A 22,485-nucleotide genomic window follows, 5' to 3' on the forward strand; every position below is an offset into this window, starting at 1 on the left:
TTGGACAGGGCATTTGCTTTGTTATGGATACGACCCAGGTTAGAGGCCAGCCCCTACCCACACTGAAAGGAGAAGCTTCTGTTCTGTGGTATCTTTTCTCCTGTCTCTTTCTATCTGAAAAGTCAACCTAGACTAGTGAATCCCCAGTGATGAATGTGTGTGTGTGTGTGTGTGTGTGTGTGTGTGTGTGTGTATTTGTGTGTGTGTCATTTCATTCTGTTATGCTTAAGTTATGTCAAAAATCAGAAGCTTGGGGAACTGAGAAGTGGTATACCTGGCTGACCACACAAGTTACCATGTCCAAGAACCCAGGTTCAAGCTCCTCATCCCCACCTGCATAAGGGACCTTCACAAGTGTCAAAGCAGTGTTGCAGGTGTCTTTTTTTTTTCTCTCTCCTTCTCTATATTCCCCTCCCCTTTCAATTTCTCTGTTTTATCCAATAGAATTTTAAAAATAAACAGAAAATTTTCATTTTAAAAAAACCACACACAGAAGCTCTTTTCTACTTTTAATGTTGACAAAAACATAGTTCCTGAAAGTTTATAATAGTTGGGAGAGGACAATGCTCAAATGGAGTTGGACAAATATACAGAAGGCAGTGGGTTAAATATTGAAACTTTATTCTCTTTGTTTCTAATTCTCTGAATGAATTTATAATAGCTTTAAAATTATAATTTAATAGTAGCTGCCAAGACTATAAGACTAGGCAGTACAATTCTATATCACACCCACTACCAAAGTTCCAAGCCTTATCTCCCATCCCACAACCACCACAGTTTTTACAAATTCTTAATATGATTTGGCTAACCCTTAAGTGTTATTTATTTTGCAAGTTCATGTGTTTCAATTCTCAACATTCCACATATAGGTGAAACCACTTACTAGTTACCTCCCACCTCTTTATTTTACTCAGCATAATCACTAAGACTTCTTAAATAGTTTGACCTTTCGACTCACTTAAAATCATCAATGAGACCCGATCTCTGTTTGGGTTATTAAAAGATTTTTGGTAACCTTGAAGAATCTTAACTGATAAAATGAAAGCAAAAGACAATGAACAAAATTTAAATTTTTACAAAACAGAAGAAACTAAGAAAGGAGCCCTAATGATTCCAGAGGTCTGGGCTTGCATTTTTTTTATTTTATTTTTTATTTTTTATTTATTTATTCCCTTTTGTTGCCCTTGTTGTTTTATTGTTGTAGTTATTATTGTTGTTGTCGTTGTTGGATAGGACAGAGAGAAATAGAGAGAGGAGGGGAAGACAGAGAGGAGGAGAGAAAGATAGACACCTGCAGACCTGCTTCACCACCTGTGAAGCGACTCCCCTGCAGGTGGGGAGCCGGGGTTCGAACCGGGATCCTTATGCCGGTCCTTTTGCTTTGTGCCACCTGCGCTTAACCCGCTGCACTACAGCCCGACTCCTTGGGCTTGCATTTTTAATGACACACCTCCCTCTTAGACTCCTTTCAAGGTACATGGAAAAAGAAATCACGAGGCTGCATTCCCAAAACTCTGAAATGGGAGCAACTTTTACATAGCACATGATGGAAATATGGCCTCCAGAGATTAGGGATAACAGAGGAATGTCTACTACATATCCCTGAAATAGAGCTCACTGCTAATGTGCAAAGTGGCAGAAAGGTGTAAGTTACACCTTTTATTGTTTACCTTCTCCTTCCTACAGCAAAATGTATCATTCCCAGCAAACATCCTGTTGCCTCTGTGATAAATTGTTTCTATTCTCAGCTTCACTTGCTTTTCTGGGTGCAGCTTTTGCTTGGAAAACCATGAATGCAACTGCAGCTTATCTAATCTCCAGTGTGACAGTCACACTGGTGGTCTCATGCAAATGCCTGCTGTCATGTGCTTGATACAAACTCATGACATTCTGTGCTTGCCAAAGGGGGGGGGGGCGAGAGAAAAAAAAATGGGAGAAGAATCTGGGAAAACAAACTGGGCAAGTCCACAGTCACTGTGCAGCAGCAGCAGCAGCGAAGGCATGCTGAGTGGGGCTTGGTCAGGCCTGAGCATCTTGCACTTCCTCAACACCCTCTTCAGATCCAGCTGTTACTTAATACCACTTAAGTCAGAAAGAGCCTGTCAGAGAGCTGAAAGTGAAGTTCATGTCTGCCTCACAGACTGCTAGACCCGTATGTTGGCTGAGACTTGATACATAGGGAATAGTTTCTCTAAATGGAGACAGTTCTTGGTATACAGAGCACTGGCTGAACTCTTTTAGAGCCTGGATAAATTAAAAAAAAAAAAAAAAAAAAGCCCTCCCAGACTTTTTGATGCCTTTTAATTAAGTGGGAGTTTCTAAGAATGTTCATGTTCTAAGCCTCCAGGGTCATCACTGCTCTATATACTCATGAGTCTTACTCCTGTTCCTTTAGAAAACCACCAACTTTCTCTTGCCCACCCACCCCCACACCTGTAACCACTAATAGGAGCCCCAGTGATGGAAGGATGACTGTTCAAGTAAACTATCTGCCCAGCCTGTTTGGGGATACAAGATAGGATATGGGATCTACAGTGAAGAGGGGGATATCATCTCCTACTCACCAAGGGTTAAGTTCTGGTTCACCTAAACTTGGATTCAAATCTACCACTGTTAGGGAAACCCACTAGAAAACCAAGGAGACTGGAGTCAGAATTGGAATGAAAGCCTACCAGTGGGGTGGGGGTGGGGGGCTGTGGTTCATTCTCTTGAGTGCATAGGTTACCAGGCACAAGGACCTGGTCCCTACCCACAGGAGAGATGTTTCAAAAGTGAAGAAGCAGATCTACAGGTGTCCCTCTCCTGTCTCCTTCTCAATTTCTCTCTATCCGATCAATTTAAAGGAAAAGAAAAATGGATGCCAGAAAAGAGAAAAAAAAAGCCTACTAGTGAAGCACCTGGGAGGTTTCTTGCCACACACCTAACAAGCCCAACAACTGCTGTAATGATTAGCTACCTGGCAGAATTCCACTCTACGGCACCGTGGAATCAATTCACCCAGCTAAGAAGCTGCCATTAGCCAAGCAGTTCTTTTCTGGAGAAACAATTCTAATCGAATGAAGAAAAACAGCCCCATGGTCCTAATGAGACAAAGACCATGCTATAACCCACTCATTTACTCAGTTACACAATTGCCAAAATTCAGTCAGATTATAGCAGCGAGTTGTTAAGCATGAAAAGAAATGGGCTCAGATGGATTTTTAAGTTTGTAGACATCTAAATAGAGATTAAGATAGAAAGAAAGGTCTAGAGGTAATGCCTTAGAAGTACCCTGGACTTGTGTCCAGAAGACTTAACAAGAACCAGACTCAGTTCCTGAGCTGCACATGTCACTTAACCCTTCTCATCCTGGCTCCCAGGGGTCCAGACTAAGCAGGTCAGCTTTGTCTCCACCATGCCCTGTCCTATAACACCATCACTACTTCATCCTCCTCCACCAAAACCAAAATATAAATACATAAAAGGAAACGGTAGCAGCTTTGTCCAGACAGGTTTGAGAAGCACTCCTTTTGAAGATGACAATGTTATGTCTGTCTACAGTGAGGAACTTCTTTTACTTATTGATGAGTATCATCGCTTAATATGGCTAAGAAGATACTGGACAGAGTGACCTATTCATTTCCCTTCAAGCTAACAGTCATAAATTTTAGAGTTCTCAGCTTTCCCATCGTATGGCACGTATCCAAACATTGAAACCCTACTGGATTGGAAATCACCAACAAACTGGCCCTTAGCGTTATTTTATTGCCCACTGCTTCACATCTGCCATGATGACTCATTCACAGTTCACCTCTGTATATTATTTTTTAATTATTTATTTATTTCAGAGAGAGAATGAACTAGAACATTACTCTGGCATAGGCGATACTGGGGATTGAACGTGGAGCATCATACTTCAAGAGTTCAGCACTCTACCCACTGTGCTATCTCCCAGGGCACTACATGTGTATATTAATAAAAATACAACAGGATGCTGGAGGGTAGGGGATTTTTGCCCATATTTCTTCTGAACCATTAATGCACTGAACAATATAACTGAAAAAGATTGTCAATTACTAAATGGTTCCTAATTAAAGAGATGGTTTAAAAGCACAGACAAAATAGCAACAACAACAAAAAGGTGAGAGCAAGTTTGAACTTCATACCTGAGTTGCAACGTCTTCAATCTTGTGAACAGCTTTCGAATCAAACAAGACTTGTCTGCCTCTCCTTTCGCAGTCCTGGTAAACGATCAGGCGAATCTCGTTAAGGTCAAACTCGGAACAGGACCAACTGTGGATTAGACAGACAGATGGTGCTCATGTTATGTGCAACACTTGTAATGATCATGGGGAGAGAAGTTTCCCAGTCAATGTCAGATGCATCTCCTATGCATGCCAGAAGGTCACACCAGGTGTGCAGAGATGGAAATCTCTCAGACCTGGGGCTGACAGTCTTTTGTGGATGCCAATGGACCATGCAAAATACTGCCAGTGCCTGTGACAAAGGCTGGGGGGTATTGCTCTAAACAATTAACCACTGGTGAGAAAGCCTCTTCTGCCAAAGTCAGTTTGGGCAAAGATGGCATCCACAGAGAGCAAAGTCATGCAGAGAGGGCAGAATTTGGATGTCTGGGTTCTGGAAATGGCACAGCTGAGATTAGCAGTGTCAATGAGCAGAAAACTCCAGCTTTGGTGTCATTGAGCAGAGAACCATCTGGAACTAGTCAACAGAGTTCTATTTCCCACCCACTCAGGCTCAAGATATTAGAGATGTCCTAAAAATGTGTAAGTTTCTTCTATTAAGGATGACTTTCTGATTTCAATGTTTTGAAAACCAAGTGCATAATTTTGTACATCTGAACAGCAAATAATACCTATCAGCAGTAAAGGACACGTGGCTTACTCCAAAGCGAACTGAAAGTGACTAGGATAAAACTACTCTAGACATCGGTCTGTTCTTCATGAACTAGTGCATCACAACAGCAATGATTCCTAGACTGAAAAATATGATGGCTATCCGAAGGAGAGGGGAGAAGGAGAAAGGGGGGAGAAAAGTACAAAGGGGCTGGTTGATCTGATACTGAAAATGGCACGAGAGCTTTGGTGACGGGTGTAGTGAGGGCTAATGTATGTAGCAGGGATGACACTGTATTTTTAAACCTTTTAGTATTGTAAACCAAGGGTACAGCAATAAAATTTTAATTTAAACAAATACAGGGTCAGCCCGATAAGCTCACTTGGAGAGTTAACTTGCTCTGTTACAGGCACGATCCGGGTTCAAGCCCAGACTCCGCTGTACTGAAGGAAGTTTTGTCGCTGTGCTACCTATCTTCCTTTCCAATCTTTGCTTCTCTACCTGGAAAGGGCGGCGCACAGTGGTCAAGTCATAGTGGTGACAAAGGAAAGGGGAGGCGGGAAGAGCACTCCAGATTTGTTCTTGGGTAATAAATCTGAGGATGAACTACAGAAAAAAGTCATCATTGAAGGCCTGACAATAGCTTGCCTAGTACAGCACATACTTTACCAGGAACAAAGAGAACTGAGAAGAGAGCATAATGGTTATTATGCAAAAGACTTTCATGCCGGAGGCTCTAAGGCTCCAGGTTCAACCCCAGCAGCACCATAAGGCAGAGCTGAACGCATGCTCTGTTCTTTCACTCTCACTAAAATAAAATATGTATTTTTAAAAGAATTTATTCATTTATTCATGAGAGAGATAGGAGGAGAGAAAGAACCAGACATCACTCTGTTATATGTGCTGCCGGGGATCGAACTCATGACCTCATGGTTGAGAATCCAATGTCTTATCCACTGCGCCACCTCCCGGACCACAAATATGTATTTTTAAAAAATTTTTTATTATCTTTATTTATTGAATAGAGACAGCCAGAAATCAAGAGGGAAGGGGGTAGAGGGAGAGAGACAGAGAGAAACCTGCAGCACTGCTTCACCATTCGTAAAGCTTTCCCCCTGCAGGTGGGGAGTAATGGATTGAACCTGGATCCTTGTGCATTATAATACATGCGCTTAACCAGGTGTGCCACCACCTAGCCCCACAAATATGTATTTTTAAAAAGACCTAGATTTGAGTCTTCAGTGACCACATGGGAACATCTGTAGGAGGGAAGTTTCACAAGAGATGGAATGGTGTTATGGTGTCTTCTTCTTCTCCTTCTCCTCCTCCCTCCTCCCTCCTCCCTCCTCCTCCTCCTCCTCCTCCTTCTTCTTCTCTCTCTCTCTCTCTCTCTCTCTCTCTTTTTCTTTTGCCACCAGGGTTATACCTGGGGCTTGGTACCTGCACTACAAATCCAGTGCTCCTGGCAGCCACCTAATTTTTTTCTTTCCCACTTTATTGGACAAGACAGAGAGAAGTTGAGAGAGGAGGGTGAGATAGAGAAGGGGAGAGAAAGACACCTGCAGACCTGCTCTGTTTCACCACTTGTAAAGCAACTCCCCCCTTCCCCCCCACACACACAGGTGGGGAGCTGGGGGCTCAAGCTGGGATCCTTGTGGTGTCTCTTCTCTCTCTGACTAATTCTGTCTTTTCAAATTCTATCTAAAATAATAATAATAATAATAATAATAATAATAATAATAATAATACACCAGAAGTGGTGAAATCACTTTAGCATAGGACCCCAGAGACAAAAAGAGAAAACAAAAGGGCAATCATTTAGAATGCATTGCCTGGGAGTCGGGCTGTAGCGCAGCGGGTTAAGCGCAGGTGGTGCAAAGCACAAGGACCGGCATAAGGATCCCGGTTCGAACCCCGGCTCCCCACCTGCAGGGGAGTCGCTTCACAGGCGGTGAAGCAGGTCTGCAGGTGTCTATCTTTCTCTCCTCCTCTCTGTCTTCCCCTCCTCTCTCCATTTCTCTCTGTCCTATCCAACAACGACGACAACAACAATAACTACAACAATAAAACAACAAGGGCAACAAAAGGGAATAAATAAATAAAATAAATATTTAAAAAAAAATTAAAAAAAAAAAGAATGCATTGCCTAAGGCATATCCAATTACTAGCCTGCTAATTCATTCAACAACTATTTGAGGACCTACTGTGTTCCTGGCACTCAGGTGAATGCTGGAGATTCAGCAGGGAAGCTGACTTGGTTCCTGTCCTCGTAGAATCTACGGTTTAGTGGGGCAAGAGCGACCTAATAATCATATATAAATAAATGCATTACCACAGATTGCCAGCTAGAGAGCAAGCATGAGAGAGGAGGGCCGGGAAGACAGGCACAAGTGCAATGACAAGGCAAGGTAAGCAAAGGCTTCTAAGCTCAGCTCAAACAACTATAAAAAAACATTCAGTGGGGAAGAGAGGCAAAATAGCTCACCTGGATAGAGTGCCTGCTTGGTCATATATAAAGCCCTGATTCTAGCAATGGCCTCCACTACACTGGTGCTGTGGTGTGAAGAAGCTTTTGGAGCTGTGTTTTCCCTCCCCCCCCCCCCCCAGTCTTTCTTTATCTGAAAAAGCTGATCTGGAGAAGTGAAGCCCTGGTAATGATGACAACAACAACAAAAATCCAATCTGGGGGAGTCGGGCTGTAGTGCAGCAGGCTAAGCGCAGGTGGCGCTAAGCACAAGGACCCGCATAAGGATCCTGGTTCAAGCCCTGGCTCCCCACCTGCAGGGGTGTCGCTTCACAAGCGGTGAAACAGGTCTGCAGATGTCTATCTTTCTCTCCTTCTCTCTGTCTTCCCCCTCCCCTCTCCATTTCTCTCTGTCCTATCCAACAACAATGACAACAATAATAATAACTACAACAATAAAACAACAAGGGCAACAAAAGGGAATAAATAAATAAATATTTTTTAAAAAAGAATAAAAAAAATCCAATCTGGGTGTATGAAAGAAAACAGGAGTAAGGAAAGGTAAAATTAAAAGCAGGGAAGACAACATAAAATTTACTGCAAGAGTTCAGGCCCTTCAGATTGAAGATGAGAGAAACAGCAGCAGAGCTGGAGGGCAGGGGGGAAAGACTGGAGGCATGTTTAGGAGGCAGAGTTGATGAGGTAGCCGTGTGGGTGAGACAGGCACCTGAGGCAAAAGGGTTAGGGTTAGGGTTAGGGTTAGAGAATTTTGGGGGGAGGAGGAGCTTTTCAAGACTAGATGCTTAATGAATAATGAGACAGACTACAAGCTGTAAAACTAAGAGATAGTATACATGATACTAACTCAGACTCTAGACTCAAACTCTCTGGTCTTCCATTTCTTCATCAGCACGATCAGAATAATTATGCTAACCTCACAGGGCTACCAGAGGAATAAATTATGCCAAGCGTTTCCATAAGTCAAGAGTGCCTACAATTCCAAAATGGTAAAGCTGACTTAGGAAATTAGCTAACATTGTGATTTTAAAATAATCAGTAGTGGTTAACTCATGAGCTGTGTGTTATTGTTTCTGTCCCAGGCAATGGCAGTTAATAGTGAACATGTTCTATGTTCTCTTAGGCTAGCAGATGTTTTCTTAAATCCCAGCATAAAAATACATAAAGTTCTGGTTGTACCTTCTTTTAACAAACTGTTCTAAGCTGCTATGTCCAGCATCCCTCCCCCCTTAGTTTTGACAACAGTGTGGCAAGTTTATTTTGGAAATCAATTTTCCTCTACTGCCGGTCCAGAGGTATTCCACGTTTCCACGTTCCTAGCTGTGCCCACAGTCATGACCACTTGGCCCCCAGCCAGGTTGACAGCCAGCTCCAGAGTTTTCCTGTTCCCTTGAGCTGATGGTGCCTATTTCCTGCAAGTATCTCAGAAATGAGGAGGAAAACAGAGATGAACAATGGAGTGACAGAATCCTCAGTACTCAAAGCTGCTAAAGGTGAGTGAGCACTGTTCCTGAAGTTAGTTTTCTGTCAACTTTCAAAAAAAAAAAGTCTTGATGATCATTTCCCAAGCCGCTAAATTTAAAAATTATATAATGCTCTTAGAATGCCCTCTGAAATTATCAAAAACATAGTACACAGGTTGGAATTATTAAAAGTGGAAAAAGCACAAAGGTCTAATGGCCTGTGAGCGAGCACCACTGGTAAGTTCCCTTGACGTAGCCAATGAAAAGCCCCATCATGTCAGCAGGCCCTCCCCTTGCTTTCCCTGGAAATGACAGGGGCTTGAGTCATTCATGATCACAGGCACAGTTAGTCTCTTCATGTTTACATGCACTTTAATATTTGGCCAATGGTTACTTTGGTGCATCTAGGAACACCAATCATGAACACCAATGCTTTACTAAGGGTCACTCGTGTAGCTGATGGCCACTCTCTAAGTGATTCAAAGTAGGACGAAAAATAACCCTTGGCCTTTTGCCTTATAATATCTGATTATTTTATAGAAATGTACTCCCATCCAATCAGGACCAGTCATTTCTTTGCTTTTGACAAAAGTTTTTCATCTGAAAGGTGACAAATGATAGACTTTTAAGTCTAGAACATAGAATTCTCTTTAAAATATGTATGTCAATGTGAGTATGGATCGACCTCTCAATGCCCATGTTCAGCAGGGAAGCAATTACAGAAGTCAGACCTTCCACCTTCTGCATCCCACAATGACCTTGGGGTCCATACTCCCAGAGGGATAAAGAATAGGAAAGCTATCACAGGAGGGGATGGGATACAGAGTTCTGGTGGTGGGAATTGTGTGGAGTTGTAACCCTTTTATCCTATGGTTTTTGCCAGTGTTTCCTTTTTATAAATAAAAATTTTTAAAAATATGTATGGCAATGGACTTGGGCTGAATTGGATCTCTTCCCAAAATACACTTGAGTCTTAATTCCCAGTACCTACAAACTCTTGCATGGAATTTAAAGATACAATCAAGTTAAAATGAGGACATATTAGATTAGGATGAGTCCTGACCCAATGACTGGTGTCTTCATAAGACAAGGAAATGTGTACTGTTCCCACAGAGGGAAAATAGCTGTGTGGTAACAGAGATTAGAGTTGTGCTGCTGCAGTCTAAAGAGAGCCAAGCAATGGTGGCACTTGGGTGGGGGGCAGGCACACACACACAAGCAATGAATAAAACCCTGTTCTTGAGAAATTTAAAATGAAGAACAGGATGATCATGTGGATGACTACATGCAAATAAGTCAAGGCAGAATTCAGAAACAGCAAGAGAAGAAATGGGAAAAGTTACTAGAAGAAGTAATACTTGACTCATGATGACATCGAGGATGGCAAGGAGATGATGATGATGATGATGGTGGTGATGATGATGATGATGGTGATGGTGATGGTGATGGTGATGATGATGATGAAAGACTCACTACAGATTGAGGACATGGCTCAAACACAAGAAGTCAAATGTCTTGAGTGGGTGGCATGTCTCTACTACAGAGGAATTACACAGGAAGTGAGGAAATGAGGAAATGAAGCTAGGAAGGGAGTTTCAGAGTAAGAGGAAGTGTTGGGACCCTGGCACCTATGCCAAGGGGAGTATGCTTGTTCTAGAAGCAGTGATGTCATCCAACACTCTGACAGAGGGGACCTGCATTCTGGGAGGCCATAAACCTGCTAAAGTGGTTTGAGAAAATCAATTTCTGGGCAAGTGAAGAAGAAACTTCAGAAAGGCTTTTCCCTTTTGTTGTTCTTACACAAGAGAGCAACCTCATACAGATAGAGATAGACAGATATCCCTATGAATAATTTCACAGCCATTGAAATGTGAATGTTTAAAGACCCAGGTATGATGGAGAATTGTAATGACCCCAGAAAAGGTGAAAACAAGCACAACCAACAACAAAGCTACAACTGACAAATATTTTTGATTTAACAACAAGCTCCTGCACACCTGCTGTAAGTGGGATATTCTTCCAGGCACTAGGATAAAGCAGTGAATAAGTCAGAAGCCAGTCAGAAGCCCTGATCTTATGTCTTCTTGTGTCCATATTTCTAAGATATTGTCCAGTCACTCTTAAATCTACTTTATGTTTTCTCTCCCAGCTCCATCACTTCTCTATCTCAAAAATGTCTCTAAATACTAACAAGACCCCATTCAAAAGGTTTGCTCAATAACAGGGAAGATGCATGAATGAGTATTACTTAAGAGTAAAGATTAGGAGAGATGGAAAAATTATGCCTGAGAGGGTAGAGTTTACCCTGTCAAAATAAATGTGTCATCAAGTTACTTTATTTCAGAAAAATATGTTAAATAAAATATGTATATAGATGACTGATGAATTTGGAATTCATTGGGGGGGAAGGTTAAGTTAGTACTCTCAAGCAAAGTAACCACAAATTAGTGGATTTTTCCTTTTTTTTTCTCCTCCTATTTTATAATGGCACAGCCAAAACTGCACACATTGCCTCATTTAGTTTCAGAAAGACTAGACCGCTGTTCTGTGATCAATAGTATTTAAAAAAAAAAAAAGTGCCTGAGGATCTAATTTTTATCAGAAGCTTTAAATAGATAATGTTAACTTAAAGATGTAAATTTCAAAATGATTCCAGTGAAATGTACTCCACTGTTATTTTACCAAAATAGGTGGATGCATATTGGGATGCTAGCTGTTTTTCTTTTTTTCTTTTCTTTCCCTTTCTTTTTTCTTTTTTTCTCTTTTTAAATTTTTATATATATTTATTCATTTTCCCTCTTGTTTTTTATTGTTGTTGTAGTTATTATTGTTGTTATTGATATCGTCATTGTTAGATAGGACAGAGAGAAATGGAGAGAGGAGGGGAAGACAGAAGGGGGAGAGAAAGATAGACACCTGCAGACCTGCTTCACTGCCTGTGAAGCGATTCCCCTGCAAGTGGGGAGCCGGGGGCTAGAACCGGGATCCTTATACAGGTCCTTAAACTTCGCGCCACATGTGCTTAACCTGCTATGCTACTGCCAAACTTCCCTTTTTCTTTCTTTCTTTCTTTCTTTCTTTCTTTCTTTCTTTCTTTCTTTCTTTCTTTCTTTCTTTCTTTCTTTCTTCTACTCTCAGAAAGACTCTGGGAACAGAAATTAACTAGACCCAGATCATCCCTCAAAATGCTCACAATCTGACATGGGAAGCCAATGCATTGACCAATGAATAAACTACACTGTGACAGGCTCTGTGACAAACACCTACATGGGAACTTAAAGGGTGAAGAGGTCAAGTAAGTCCATGTAGTGGGGGGTAAAGGATGGATGCAAATCATGGGAGACGTGATAAGGCAACAAAGATGAGTATTCACCAGTATAAACAGCTTCTTCTCACTCTAGCTCTGACTCTTGCAACCTAAATACTGTTAGGAAAGCACTTACTCCAGGGCTCATTCCCAAATATGTCTGCCTTATTTAGCTCACATGGTGATCAGGCAAAACAGAATATGAAATTGCTTTTTTGATAATGAATGAGAAAGGAGAAACCAGAGCGATACTGATCATATGGGGGGCTAGAGCTGAACCCAGAGCCTCAGGCATGCAATGTACACATTCTACTCCTGAACCACCTTTCCTTGCCCCCTGAAAATACTTGTATAAAACTGCAAAACACCCTTCAAAGATGCGTTCAGATAGTCAGTCTTTAAACTGAGATACTCAGTGCCAGAGGCTTCAGAGTTCAAGATTTTTTTTAAAAAAGATTTTAGAAACAAGCCCACACTACGTATTAGATAAAACTGCTTCCGGGGACTGAGATGTGTGCTCAAATCTCCAAGTTAATATATGACCAGCCCAAGTCAGGAGTCTTTATACCAAGTGAATGAGAAACTACAAATAGATCTATATCTGTTCAGATCAGCTCCAATTTTTTTCCCTAGAATTAAGGGTTTTGAAATTCCAGGGTAAGAGATTGTTAACCAATTTGTAATGCTTCCTATGTCTGAGGGTGGGTCAGAAGACTGGAATATGTACTATTTATGTCCACATTTTCCTTACCAGTCTCTAACAAAGATGACTGTCCATGTTTACATGTGAATTGGTTGTTTATAACTCAGGGCTTGCTTCTGTCCCCACTGAAGCAATGCAATACAGGCATGCAAGGGTCACAAGCTCATACCACCTAAGTCTTTATACAGTGTGTTCAGACAGCAGTGACAAATTATTATGATGACTCACAACACAGTCTGAGATTTGGATGCTATGAACAAGGGAATTGTGAAGTGTACATGAGGAAAAGACAGAATTCCTTCTTCCCTGAGTTCAAGGTCATTTTAGGTAAAACTCTGAAGTAGCCGAAGGTTATAGCATAGAGCTGGAAATAAACTGCCTATACAGGAAGGTAAAAAAATTACAGTATAGGGGGTTGGGCAGTGGTGCAGTGGGTTAAGCGCATGTGGCGCAAAGCGCAGGGACCGGCTCCCCAGCTGCAGGGGAGTCGCTTCACAGGCGGTGAAGCAGGTCTGCAGGTGTCTATCTCTTTCTCCCCTTCTCTGTCTTCCCCTCCTCTCTACATTTCTCTCTGTCCTATCCAACAATGAATTGCGTCAACAAGGGCAATAGTAATAACCACAACGAAGCTACAACAAGGCCAACAAAAGGGGGGGGGAAATGGCCTCCAGGAGCGGTGGATTCATGGTGCAGGCACCGAGCCCAGCAATAACCCTGGAGGAGGAAAAAAAAAAAATTACAGTATAGGGTGAGGGTAGATAGCATAATGGTTATGCAAGGAGACTCTTATGCCTGAGGCTCCAAGGTCCCAGGTTCAATCCCCCACACCACTATAAACCAGAGCTGAGCAGCATTTTTGTAAATAAATAAATAAATAAATTACAACATAAACATATAGTGTAATACTATTTAATATATAGGAAGAATAAGGAATGAAGAAGCTCCTTACATTGTTAGGTTATACACTCTAAGACATAACTTTAATTGGAAAAAAGGGCAAAACACTGTAAATGGACTGCTACCACATTTATATAAAAAGGAAATATGGTGTGGGTGTAGGTAGTCTATGCAAAGAGGCTCTCATTCCTTAGACTCCCAAGTCTCAGGTTCAATCCTCTGCACCACCATAAGCCAGAGCTGAGCAGTGCTCCAGTAAAAAACAAACAGATAAAGGAAATATGGGTGGGGATAGATAGCATAATGGTTGTGCAAAGAGACTCTCATGCTTGAGGCTCCAGAGTCCCAGGTTCAATCCCCTGCACTGCCATAAACCAGAGCTGCGCAGCGCTCTGGTGTTTCTTCCTGTGTCTTATTCTCTGCATCTCTCTCAAAAATAAAATAAATTAAAAAAATAAAATACTTTAAAAAATTAAAGGATATGTGATAGGAGAAACTTTTGGCGATATATATATATATATCCCTCTCTCCTGTCCCCCTTTTCTCCATCTGATAGATAACAGATACAGACAGAATTAATGAATGAATTGGTAAGAGTAGTTGTGACTGTTAAAAGCTGAATTACGGAGAGAAAGATATAGAAACTTGCCTGGGGAGGTGGTTCAGCAGGCAGAGTGAAAGACTTGCATATGTAAGGCCAACATGGCATGTACCAGAGTGATATTCTGGCATTCTCTCTCCTCTCTCCCTCTCCTCTCTTCCTCTCCTCACTCTCTTCTCTCCTCTCTCTCTCTCTGTCTCCCCCCCTCACTCTCTGTCTCTTCTTAAAGAAATATATTACTTTTGTGCTTAACATAAAGCCAATCACAATTTTTTTATTATCTTTATTTACTGGATAGAGAAAGCCAGAAATCAAGAGGAAGGAGGAGATAGATATAGAAAGAGAGAGACTGGCAGCTTGAAGCTGGGTCCTACCACAATGTAACATGTGCGCTCAACCAGGTGTGTCACCACCTGGCCCAAGTTAATAACAAAATTAAGCATGCTGCAAGCACTCACTAAGACTCTGTACCTTTGGAATATTGATCATATTCTGAAAAACTATCAGAGACATGACACAGGTTCAACACAGCTCCCACCATATTCTCTCTGCCTACCTGTCTCTAAAATATAATAATAAACAATGAAACTGAAGACTCCAATAGGGAACACCACCCCCCCCCCTTGATTTTAAACCATCAAAGATTCTATTATCACCTTAAGACAACAAATTTAGTTACTGTTTGCTTTCAAAAGACTCTTGGTAGCTCAGGCATGATGCACTGGGTGAACTCCCACAGGGAAACCACGTTAATGAATTCAAGGCATTCATAGTCAGTCTCGAAAATGTAATCTGGCCTTTGACGACATTTATTGAGCTCTCTTCTCAGCACTCACAGACCACATTTTCTTGTCCTTCATCCCCTGCCTTCATGAAGGGCAGGACAAAGTTTCTCTCTAGAAAGTCACCCCCCTTCTCATTTATTAACCCTATGTATGGGTTTTGAGTTTGCTATTGCTGTTCTAGTACTGTATCAAAGTGATTTCCATTGTGCTAACTAGTTACCCTTTCTTTTTACTGCATAATCTCAAAAGATCCAAGAGACTCAAGTTCCAAAAGTGTTTGTGTTTGAACGTGGGATCAGAACAGCACAGCACACATAGCAGAACACATGCACAGAATTCACCGTCCTGGGAGAGTCTATATTACGTGATTGGTTTTACACAAAAGTGAAGAGGTTAGAACCATTAACCAGCAAAGTCAGGACACAAACCAATGCCCCCTGACTGCACAGTCTGTGCTCTTCCAACTCTACTATACTGTCACCTTAATTAACATCAATAGCAGGAAAGTCAGGCTAATTAATGTCCTCTGTCCCTGATCTTCCAACACCTGCCTCTGCATTTTTTAAGTTTAATGAGATAAGACAGGAAGGAAGAGATAGAGCTGCCTCCAGTGCTGTAGTGGTCCCATGTGGTATCAGAGCTCAAACCTTGGACCTGACGCATGTTAAGGGATGAGCTTTCCTGGGTGAGCTATGCCCCTGGTGACATTTGAAAGATAAAAAAGATGGTGACATCATGTTAAAACTGAGAAGCAAAACATGTTACAGCTCAAAGTGTTTCAGCTCCAGGGTGCAGCTGATCCAAAGGATGAGTCTGAGGCCATGACAATGCAACAAGGAGGGAGGTACTTTATTAAGCTGCTAGACCCACTGACTGATTTGGAAAGCTGCTTATATACCCTTCAAGCTGGGAGTGGTGTGCATTGATTGGTTATAAGGTGGTACATTTGATTGGTTACAAGGTCCACCAATCAGGTGTGTTCAAGAATAATGTGGGAATGGTCACATTGTGAGTCATCAAGGTACATATAACATAAAGGATAAAGTGGATTGGTTACATTCCACACCTAATCAGGACTGCTAAAATGCAAATGAATACAAAATGAAACATACAATTTGGTTGGTTACATTCTGGAAAAGAAATGATTTAACCCAACTGGTTATATTTCTAATCTCCTAGGTTTGCTGAAATACAGGAACAGCAGACACACCTGTCTGTCTATTGTGCAATTGGGGAACATTTTGTTTCATATATATACGGCATGACCTCCATTACATTAAAAAAAAATGTTATCAAGACTTCAAAATGTTCACCAAAAAGAGCTATTCACGTTACAGTGAAGTTACCTCCCTAATATATAAGGAGCAAGTAGAAATCATAAAGCTTTAGGTGCCTGAGGAGACAGTTCAACTGGCAGCCAATCAGACTCACATGCATGAGGCTTTCAGTTCCATCTCTGGTGCCACATTTGACAGATGGTGCTCTTATTTCCCTCTATTTCTCTGGATCTCTTCTTTCCTTTTTAAACCAAAGCACTGCTCAGCTCTGGGTTAAGGTGGTACAGGGGAGTAAACCTGGGACTTCAGAGCCTCAGGCATGACAGTCTCTTTGCATAACCTTTATTCTATCTACCCCCACCCTGGATCTCTAACTCATATCTAAAGAATAAAATAAATCTTTAAAAAGAAAAAGACTTGGAAATCAATGAGATGTGGCCACTGGATCCAAATAGTTCACAATAAGAAAATTTACAATTTATATAAGAAAAAAGAGATGCAGTTACAGAAGCCAGACCTCTGACCCTCTGTACCCCATAGAGATCTTTGGTCCACACTCCCAGAGGGATAAAGAATAAGGAAGCTTCCAATGGAGGGGATGGGATATGGTACTCTGGTGGTGGAAATTATATGAATTGTACCCCTTGTATCCCACAATCTTGTTGATCAAATCACTAAAAATAGTAATAACAAAAAGAAGCTGAAAAATAAGAAAACACAAAGCAGAACTTGGACTGGAGTTGGTGTATTGCACTAAAGTAAAAGACTCTGTGGGGAGCGGGGGATGCTCAGGTCCAGGAATCTGATGGCAGAGGAGGACCTAAAGGGGGCTTAATTGTTATGTGGAAAACTGAGAAATGTTACACATGTACAGATAACAGTATTTGACTATTGACTGTAAGCCATTAATCCCAATAAGGAAAAAAAAAAAGAGGTTATTCTTCACTCATGAGAATATAAAAAGCAAACTAAGACCATGCCCCTGATTGATTAGCAAAAATGGGAAAAAAAAATTACCTCCTATGAAGAGAAAAGCAGCCAAGGGCAAAAATGATATGACCACATGTGGAGGGAGAGTTGTTATAGTTATCAGAATTCTAAGCATCTCTAGCCCTGAAACCACCAACCCTGATACAACTGGGACTAGACAGACATTATTAACATGGGATTACAAACTATCTGATAAGAACAGAAGACTGGAAACAACTGAAGAGCTCACTTATGCAATGTTCACACACAAAAAGCCCAAGCAGCTGTGGGAATGCCTGAGTAAGACTGTAAGGTCTCTGGTGAGCTTTACCCTGTAAAGCTCAAGCAACAAGGACCAATGCTGGAGCTCAGCATGCCACCCTTCAAGTAAGAAGAAAGAGCAACTATTTGTACTTGCTGATTTCTATAGAAAACAACTGTTAATTTATAAGAATCTAATAAAAACTGTGGTCCGGGAGGTGGCACGGTGGATAAGGTACTGGACTCTCAAGCATGAGGTCCTAAATTCAATCCCTGGCAGCATATGTACCAGAGTGATGTCTGGCTCTCTCTCTCTCTCTCTCTCTCTCTCTCTTCCCTATCAATTCTCATGAATCAATAAATAAAATATATTTTTTAAAAATCTAATAAAACTGAAACCCACAAGAGGACAAGGAAGAATAAGGAGGCAGCAGCATAATGTTTTTTTTATAATAATAATGTTAACATGGTTTTTTTTTCAATTATTAAATCAAGTGAATGTATTATTTCTGAGAATATATAAAAAGATTTTTTTTTAAAAAATTATAAGGAGGTTGGGTGGTAGTGCACTGGGTTAAGCGCACGTGGTGTGAAGCACTAGGACCAACATAAGGATCCCCACCTACAGGGGAGGTCTCTTCCCAATGGTGAAGAAGGTCTGCAGATGTCTTTTTCTCCCCCTCTGTCTTCCCCTCCTCTTCTGATTTCTCTCTGTCCTATCCAACAACAATAAAATAACAACAAAATGGAAAAAATGGCCACCAGGAGCAGTGGATTCATGGTGCAGGCATTGAGCCCCAGCGATAACCCTGGAGAATATATATATATATGGTTTTACTTCTTTCTTTTTTTTTTTTTTTTTTACTTCTTTCTTTCTGTCTTTCTTTCTTTCTAACCGAAGTCCTTCTCAGCTCTGGCTTATGGTAGTGCTGGGGACTGACCTGGGACCTCAGAGCCTCAGGCATTAAAATTGTTTGCATAACTATTATCCTACCGCCACAACCCATAAAATGCTTTTTTTAATGTGGGGGGAGGGGAGGGGTAAAACAGCTCCACTTGGACAACGTGCTGCTTTGCCATGTGCACTACCCAGGTCTGTGGGCATCTATCACACTGAAGGAAGTTTTGGAGCAGTGGTTTCTTTCTCTCTCCTTCTCTGAGAAAAATGTTAAGGGGGTGGACAGGGAAGAATACAGTCATATTCTTTAAGAGAGGATTCGACCTGTGAAAGATGTCAGAGCGGCCTGGGACATGGTGCCAATAGATAAAGTGCTGGACCTCACATAAGGTCCTGAATTTGATCTCTGGGCTGTGGGTGGGAATGACGTGCCAAAGGAGGCTGGCTGTCAGATGTAGCTTGCCGGTGCCAGGTGCTGGCAGGAGGGGAGGAGGCTGGCATGTTTGGGGGCAGGGAGTAGACTGAACCAGCTGTCCTCTCTACTCAGTTTTGCTGGGAACCAAAAACTACTCTGATAAAAATTGTCTATTTGAAAGAGGATTGTGGGGGAAGCATATCTCAATTATCATGGGAGCGTTGAACATTTGGGAGCTTTCATCTAGGATGTTTGTGATGAGATTCAGTTTGTGATGAGATTCTTCTCCAGAGAAGACTTGAGTCTGTTCAAATCGGCTAGAGACTCCCCTATGGAGAGGGAAACCAAGGCCATGCTGTTAGATGCAGGCATCAGAAGTCTCATTTCTCACCATGTATATACTTTTCCCTTATTTGGGAGCTTCTCTGTGCCCTGATCCAGCTTTCTGGTCCTATATCCAACTCTGACACTATCCTCCAGATAATACCTTTAGCCCACCTGGATGTTAGCTGTTGGGCTCAGGCAAAAATTAGTAAAAGTCATGGGCCCCTTGTAATACACCTAAAATCAACTTCCTAGATTTTTCCAAAACGGAGACCCCAAATCTCATCTGCCCTATTCTTCCCATTAGGTTCCTGACTGTTAAACAATTTGTTCTGATTTATATCTTAATGCTTTTCAGCCACCAAATTACAGGTGTTACCATGACGTCAACCTGACTTCCCTGGGCAGACAACCTCACCATTGTGTCCTGGAACCCCCACCTCTCCAGACCACTGCCCCACTAGGGAAAGATAGAAAGAGGCTGGGTGTATGGATCAACCTGCCAGTGAGCATGTCCAGTAAGAAGCAATTACAGAAGCCAGACCTTCTACCTTCTGTACCCTATAATGATCCTGGATCCATGTTCCCAGAGGGATAAAGAATAGGAAAACTTCCAACGGAGGGGGTGAGATGGATAACCCTGATGATGAGAACTATGTGGAATTGTATTCCTCTTATCCTGTGGTCTTATCAATCATTATTAAATCAATAATAATAATTTAAAAGTCTCAGTTTCTCAGAAGGATGAATATGGGATGATCTCACTCTCAGGCAGAAGTTGAAAAATACAATCAGAAGGGAGAGGGAGAGGGAGAGGGAGAGGGAGAGGGAGACAGACCTTCACTGGCTCACTCCCCCTCCTATCACAGGGTGCAGCTGCCAGTCCTACCTGCCAGCCACCTCCACTCTAGTCACCCTACTCATGCACCCAGCAAGGATAACTGACTCTGAATCAAGTCACCTTTGCCTTTAGGTGATAACTGTTCTTTTCAGTTTGCAAGCTGGATATGTTCTTGCCTGAGGGTCTCTAGGCTTGCTCTATTCCTCTTGCTGAGAATGGATGATGCCTCACATATGCAAGCATGGCTTGCTTTCTCCCAAAAAGATTACCTGTGAGATTGTTCTGACTCCCCAAGATCTGATTACCCAAGGTTCTCGCCTTTCTCTAACCTCTCTGGGCCTGACCACACAATCAGAATGGCAGTGCTGAAAGGCACTTGGGGCAAAATGAGCCCCAAAGGTCTTGTGTTACTCTTTAAAAAAACAAAAACAGGGAGTCGGGCGGTAGCGCAATGGGTTAAGCACATGTGGAGCAAAGCACAAGGACCGGCATAAAGATCCTGGTTCGAGCCCTCAGCTCCCCACCTGCAGGGGAGTCTCTTCACAGGCAGTGAAGAGACAGGTCTACAGGTGTCTATCTTTCTCCCTCACTCTGTCTTCCCCTCCTCTCTCCATTTTTCTCTGTCCTATCTAACAATGACGACGGCATCAACAACAATAAAACAAGGGCAACAAAAGGGAGTAAATATTTTTTAAAAGAAATATAAAAAATAAAGAAAAAAAAAAAAGAAGGTCAGGCCTCACACTCAGTGGAGTGCACATGGAGTGCTAACACCTGGATTCAAGCCCTCAGGCCCCACTTGCAAAAGGAAAGCTTCACAAGTGGTAAAGCCATACTGCACATCTGTCTGTCTCTATATCCCCCTTTCCCCTCTCGATTTCTCTGTCTATCCAATAAACAAAATAATTTTTTTAAATGTCATAACAGACGACCTCAACAATGTCCATGTCCAGTGGAGAAGCAATTACAACAGCCAGACCTTCCACTTTCCACACTGCATAAAGAATTTTGGTCCATACTCCCAGAGGGTTAAAGAACAGAAAAGTTGGCCGGAGTTAGACAGTATAATGGTTACACTTGTGAAGCGACTCTCCTGCAGGTGGGGAGCTAGGGACTTAAACCGAGATCCTTACTCAGGTCCTTGCACTTTGCGCCACCTGTGTTTAACCTGGGGCGCTACTGCCCAATTCCCATAGCATAATGGTTACACAACCAAACTCTCATGCCTAAGGCTCTAAAGTCCCAGGTTCAATCCCCTGCACCACCATAAGCCAGAGCTGAGCAGTGCTCTGGTAAATAAATAAATAAATAAATAAATAAATAAATAATACAAATTTGAGATCCCATGATAGAATGGAGTGAACTGCCAGGAACTGTGGTGTCTCTCCGGTCTGGGAGTTAAGATTTCCTTTGGTGAGTTCTGACTGGGAATTCAATTATAACCGCAGATGGGGCATGGTTTCCTGCTCTCACCAATTCCCACCAAGGCTTGAGGCATACATTGTTCAGCTGCTATTCAGCTTTTGTCATTACAACAACAAAAGGATATGGCTAAGCCAGGGCCTGACTCACTCTGCAGGAGCATTGGGATTTGGGATTTGAGGAGCCCTGCAGTGGAGTCCTCCAGTTGAGTACAAAATGAGGAACGGGAGAGGAGAAAGGCTCCCAAGGCAGCTCCATGGCTGGCCCGCTGACCCCAGGGTTGGAATCACGTTATCTTCTGTCTGGGAATCTATCACTGAGGATCCACGTAGTTATGGTGACTAATGGCTAGGGTTTTCCCCCATTATGTCACTAGTTCTTACTGACTGTGACCCAGACTGAAGTTTATAGGTCAGCTGGAAGCTACTGTAAGTTCACATTCCCTTCAAACCCTTGGACAAGACTGCTCTGACTCACTGTGACCTGGGAGGAAAAAGACAGTGTTCCCGATTTCAGATCTTGCAGCAATGCTAAGTCACCCTCTGCATTCCTTCCCTCCTTCCTACACTCAATCATTCTCTAAATCCCAACCACTCTTACCTAATCAAACAAAATTCCTCCTGGCACATGGAATCAGTGAAAAGAGAAAGAATGCGGGAAGGGCAGACCAACTTGTGACAGCAATGCCCGAGATGTAACCAGCAGAGTCACACCCGGCAATTTACAACCTCCCTGTGAAGTGTGTCACAAAGCACAAGACCATCAGCTGACCAGGGCTTGGTTTTTTTTCTCTGCCCACTTCATTCAAGCTGTCCAAGAGCTGAATTTGCTAAGTAGTATCAAAACAGAATGATCTTCACACTCTTGTTTCTACCTGGAAAACTCCAAATGAAAAACACTCTCCCCACCCTTCCCATCTGCATTACATTCTCTTTAAATAGCCTTTACTAAAATCTTCCAAATTCTTTGGTCTGTTGCCTTAGTATCTTTCTCCAGCTTTATGG

At 42.1% G+C, this 22,485-nt stretch overlaps 1 protein-coding gene across 5 annotated transcripts in view; it reads right to left on the bottom strand.

The window, feature by feature from the left end:
- The window catches only part of FNIP2 (folliculin interacting protein 2), a 152,861-nt gene that overhangs the window by 70,732 nt on the left and 59,644 nt on the right, over positions 1-22,485 (bottom strand). For all 5 annotated transcript variants that reach the window (XM_060178894.1, XM_060178891.1, XM_060178892.1 and 2 more), the window contains exon 2: positions 4,146-4,272. In XM_060178894.1, coding sequence (XP_060034877.1) covers positions 4,146-4,272 — 127 coding nt within the window. The remainder of the gene's footprint in view (positions 1-4,145; positions 4,273-22,485) is intronic.

This window comes from Erinaceus europaeus, chromosome 19, assembly GCF_950295315.1.
Source record: "Erinaceus europaeus chromosome 19, mEriEur2.1, whole genome shotgun sequence".
Taxonomy (NCBI): domain Eukaryota; kingdom Metazoa; phylum Chordata; class Mammalia; order Eulipotyphla; family Erinaceidae; genus Erinaceus; species Erinaceus europaeus.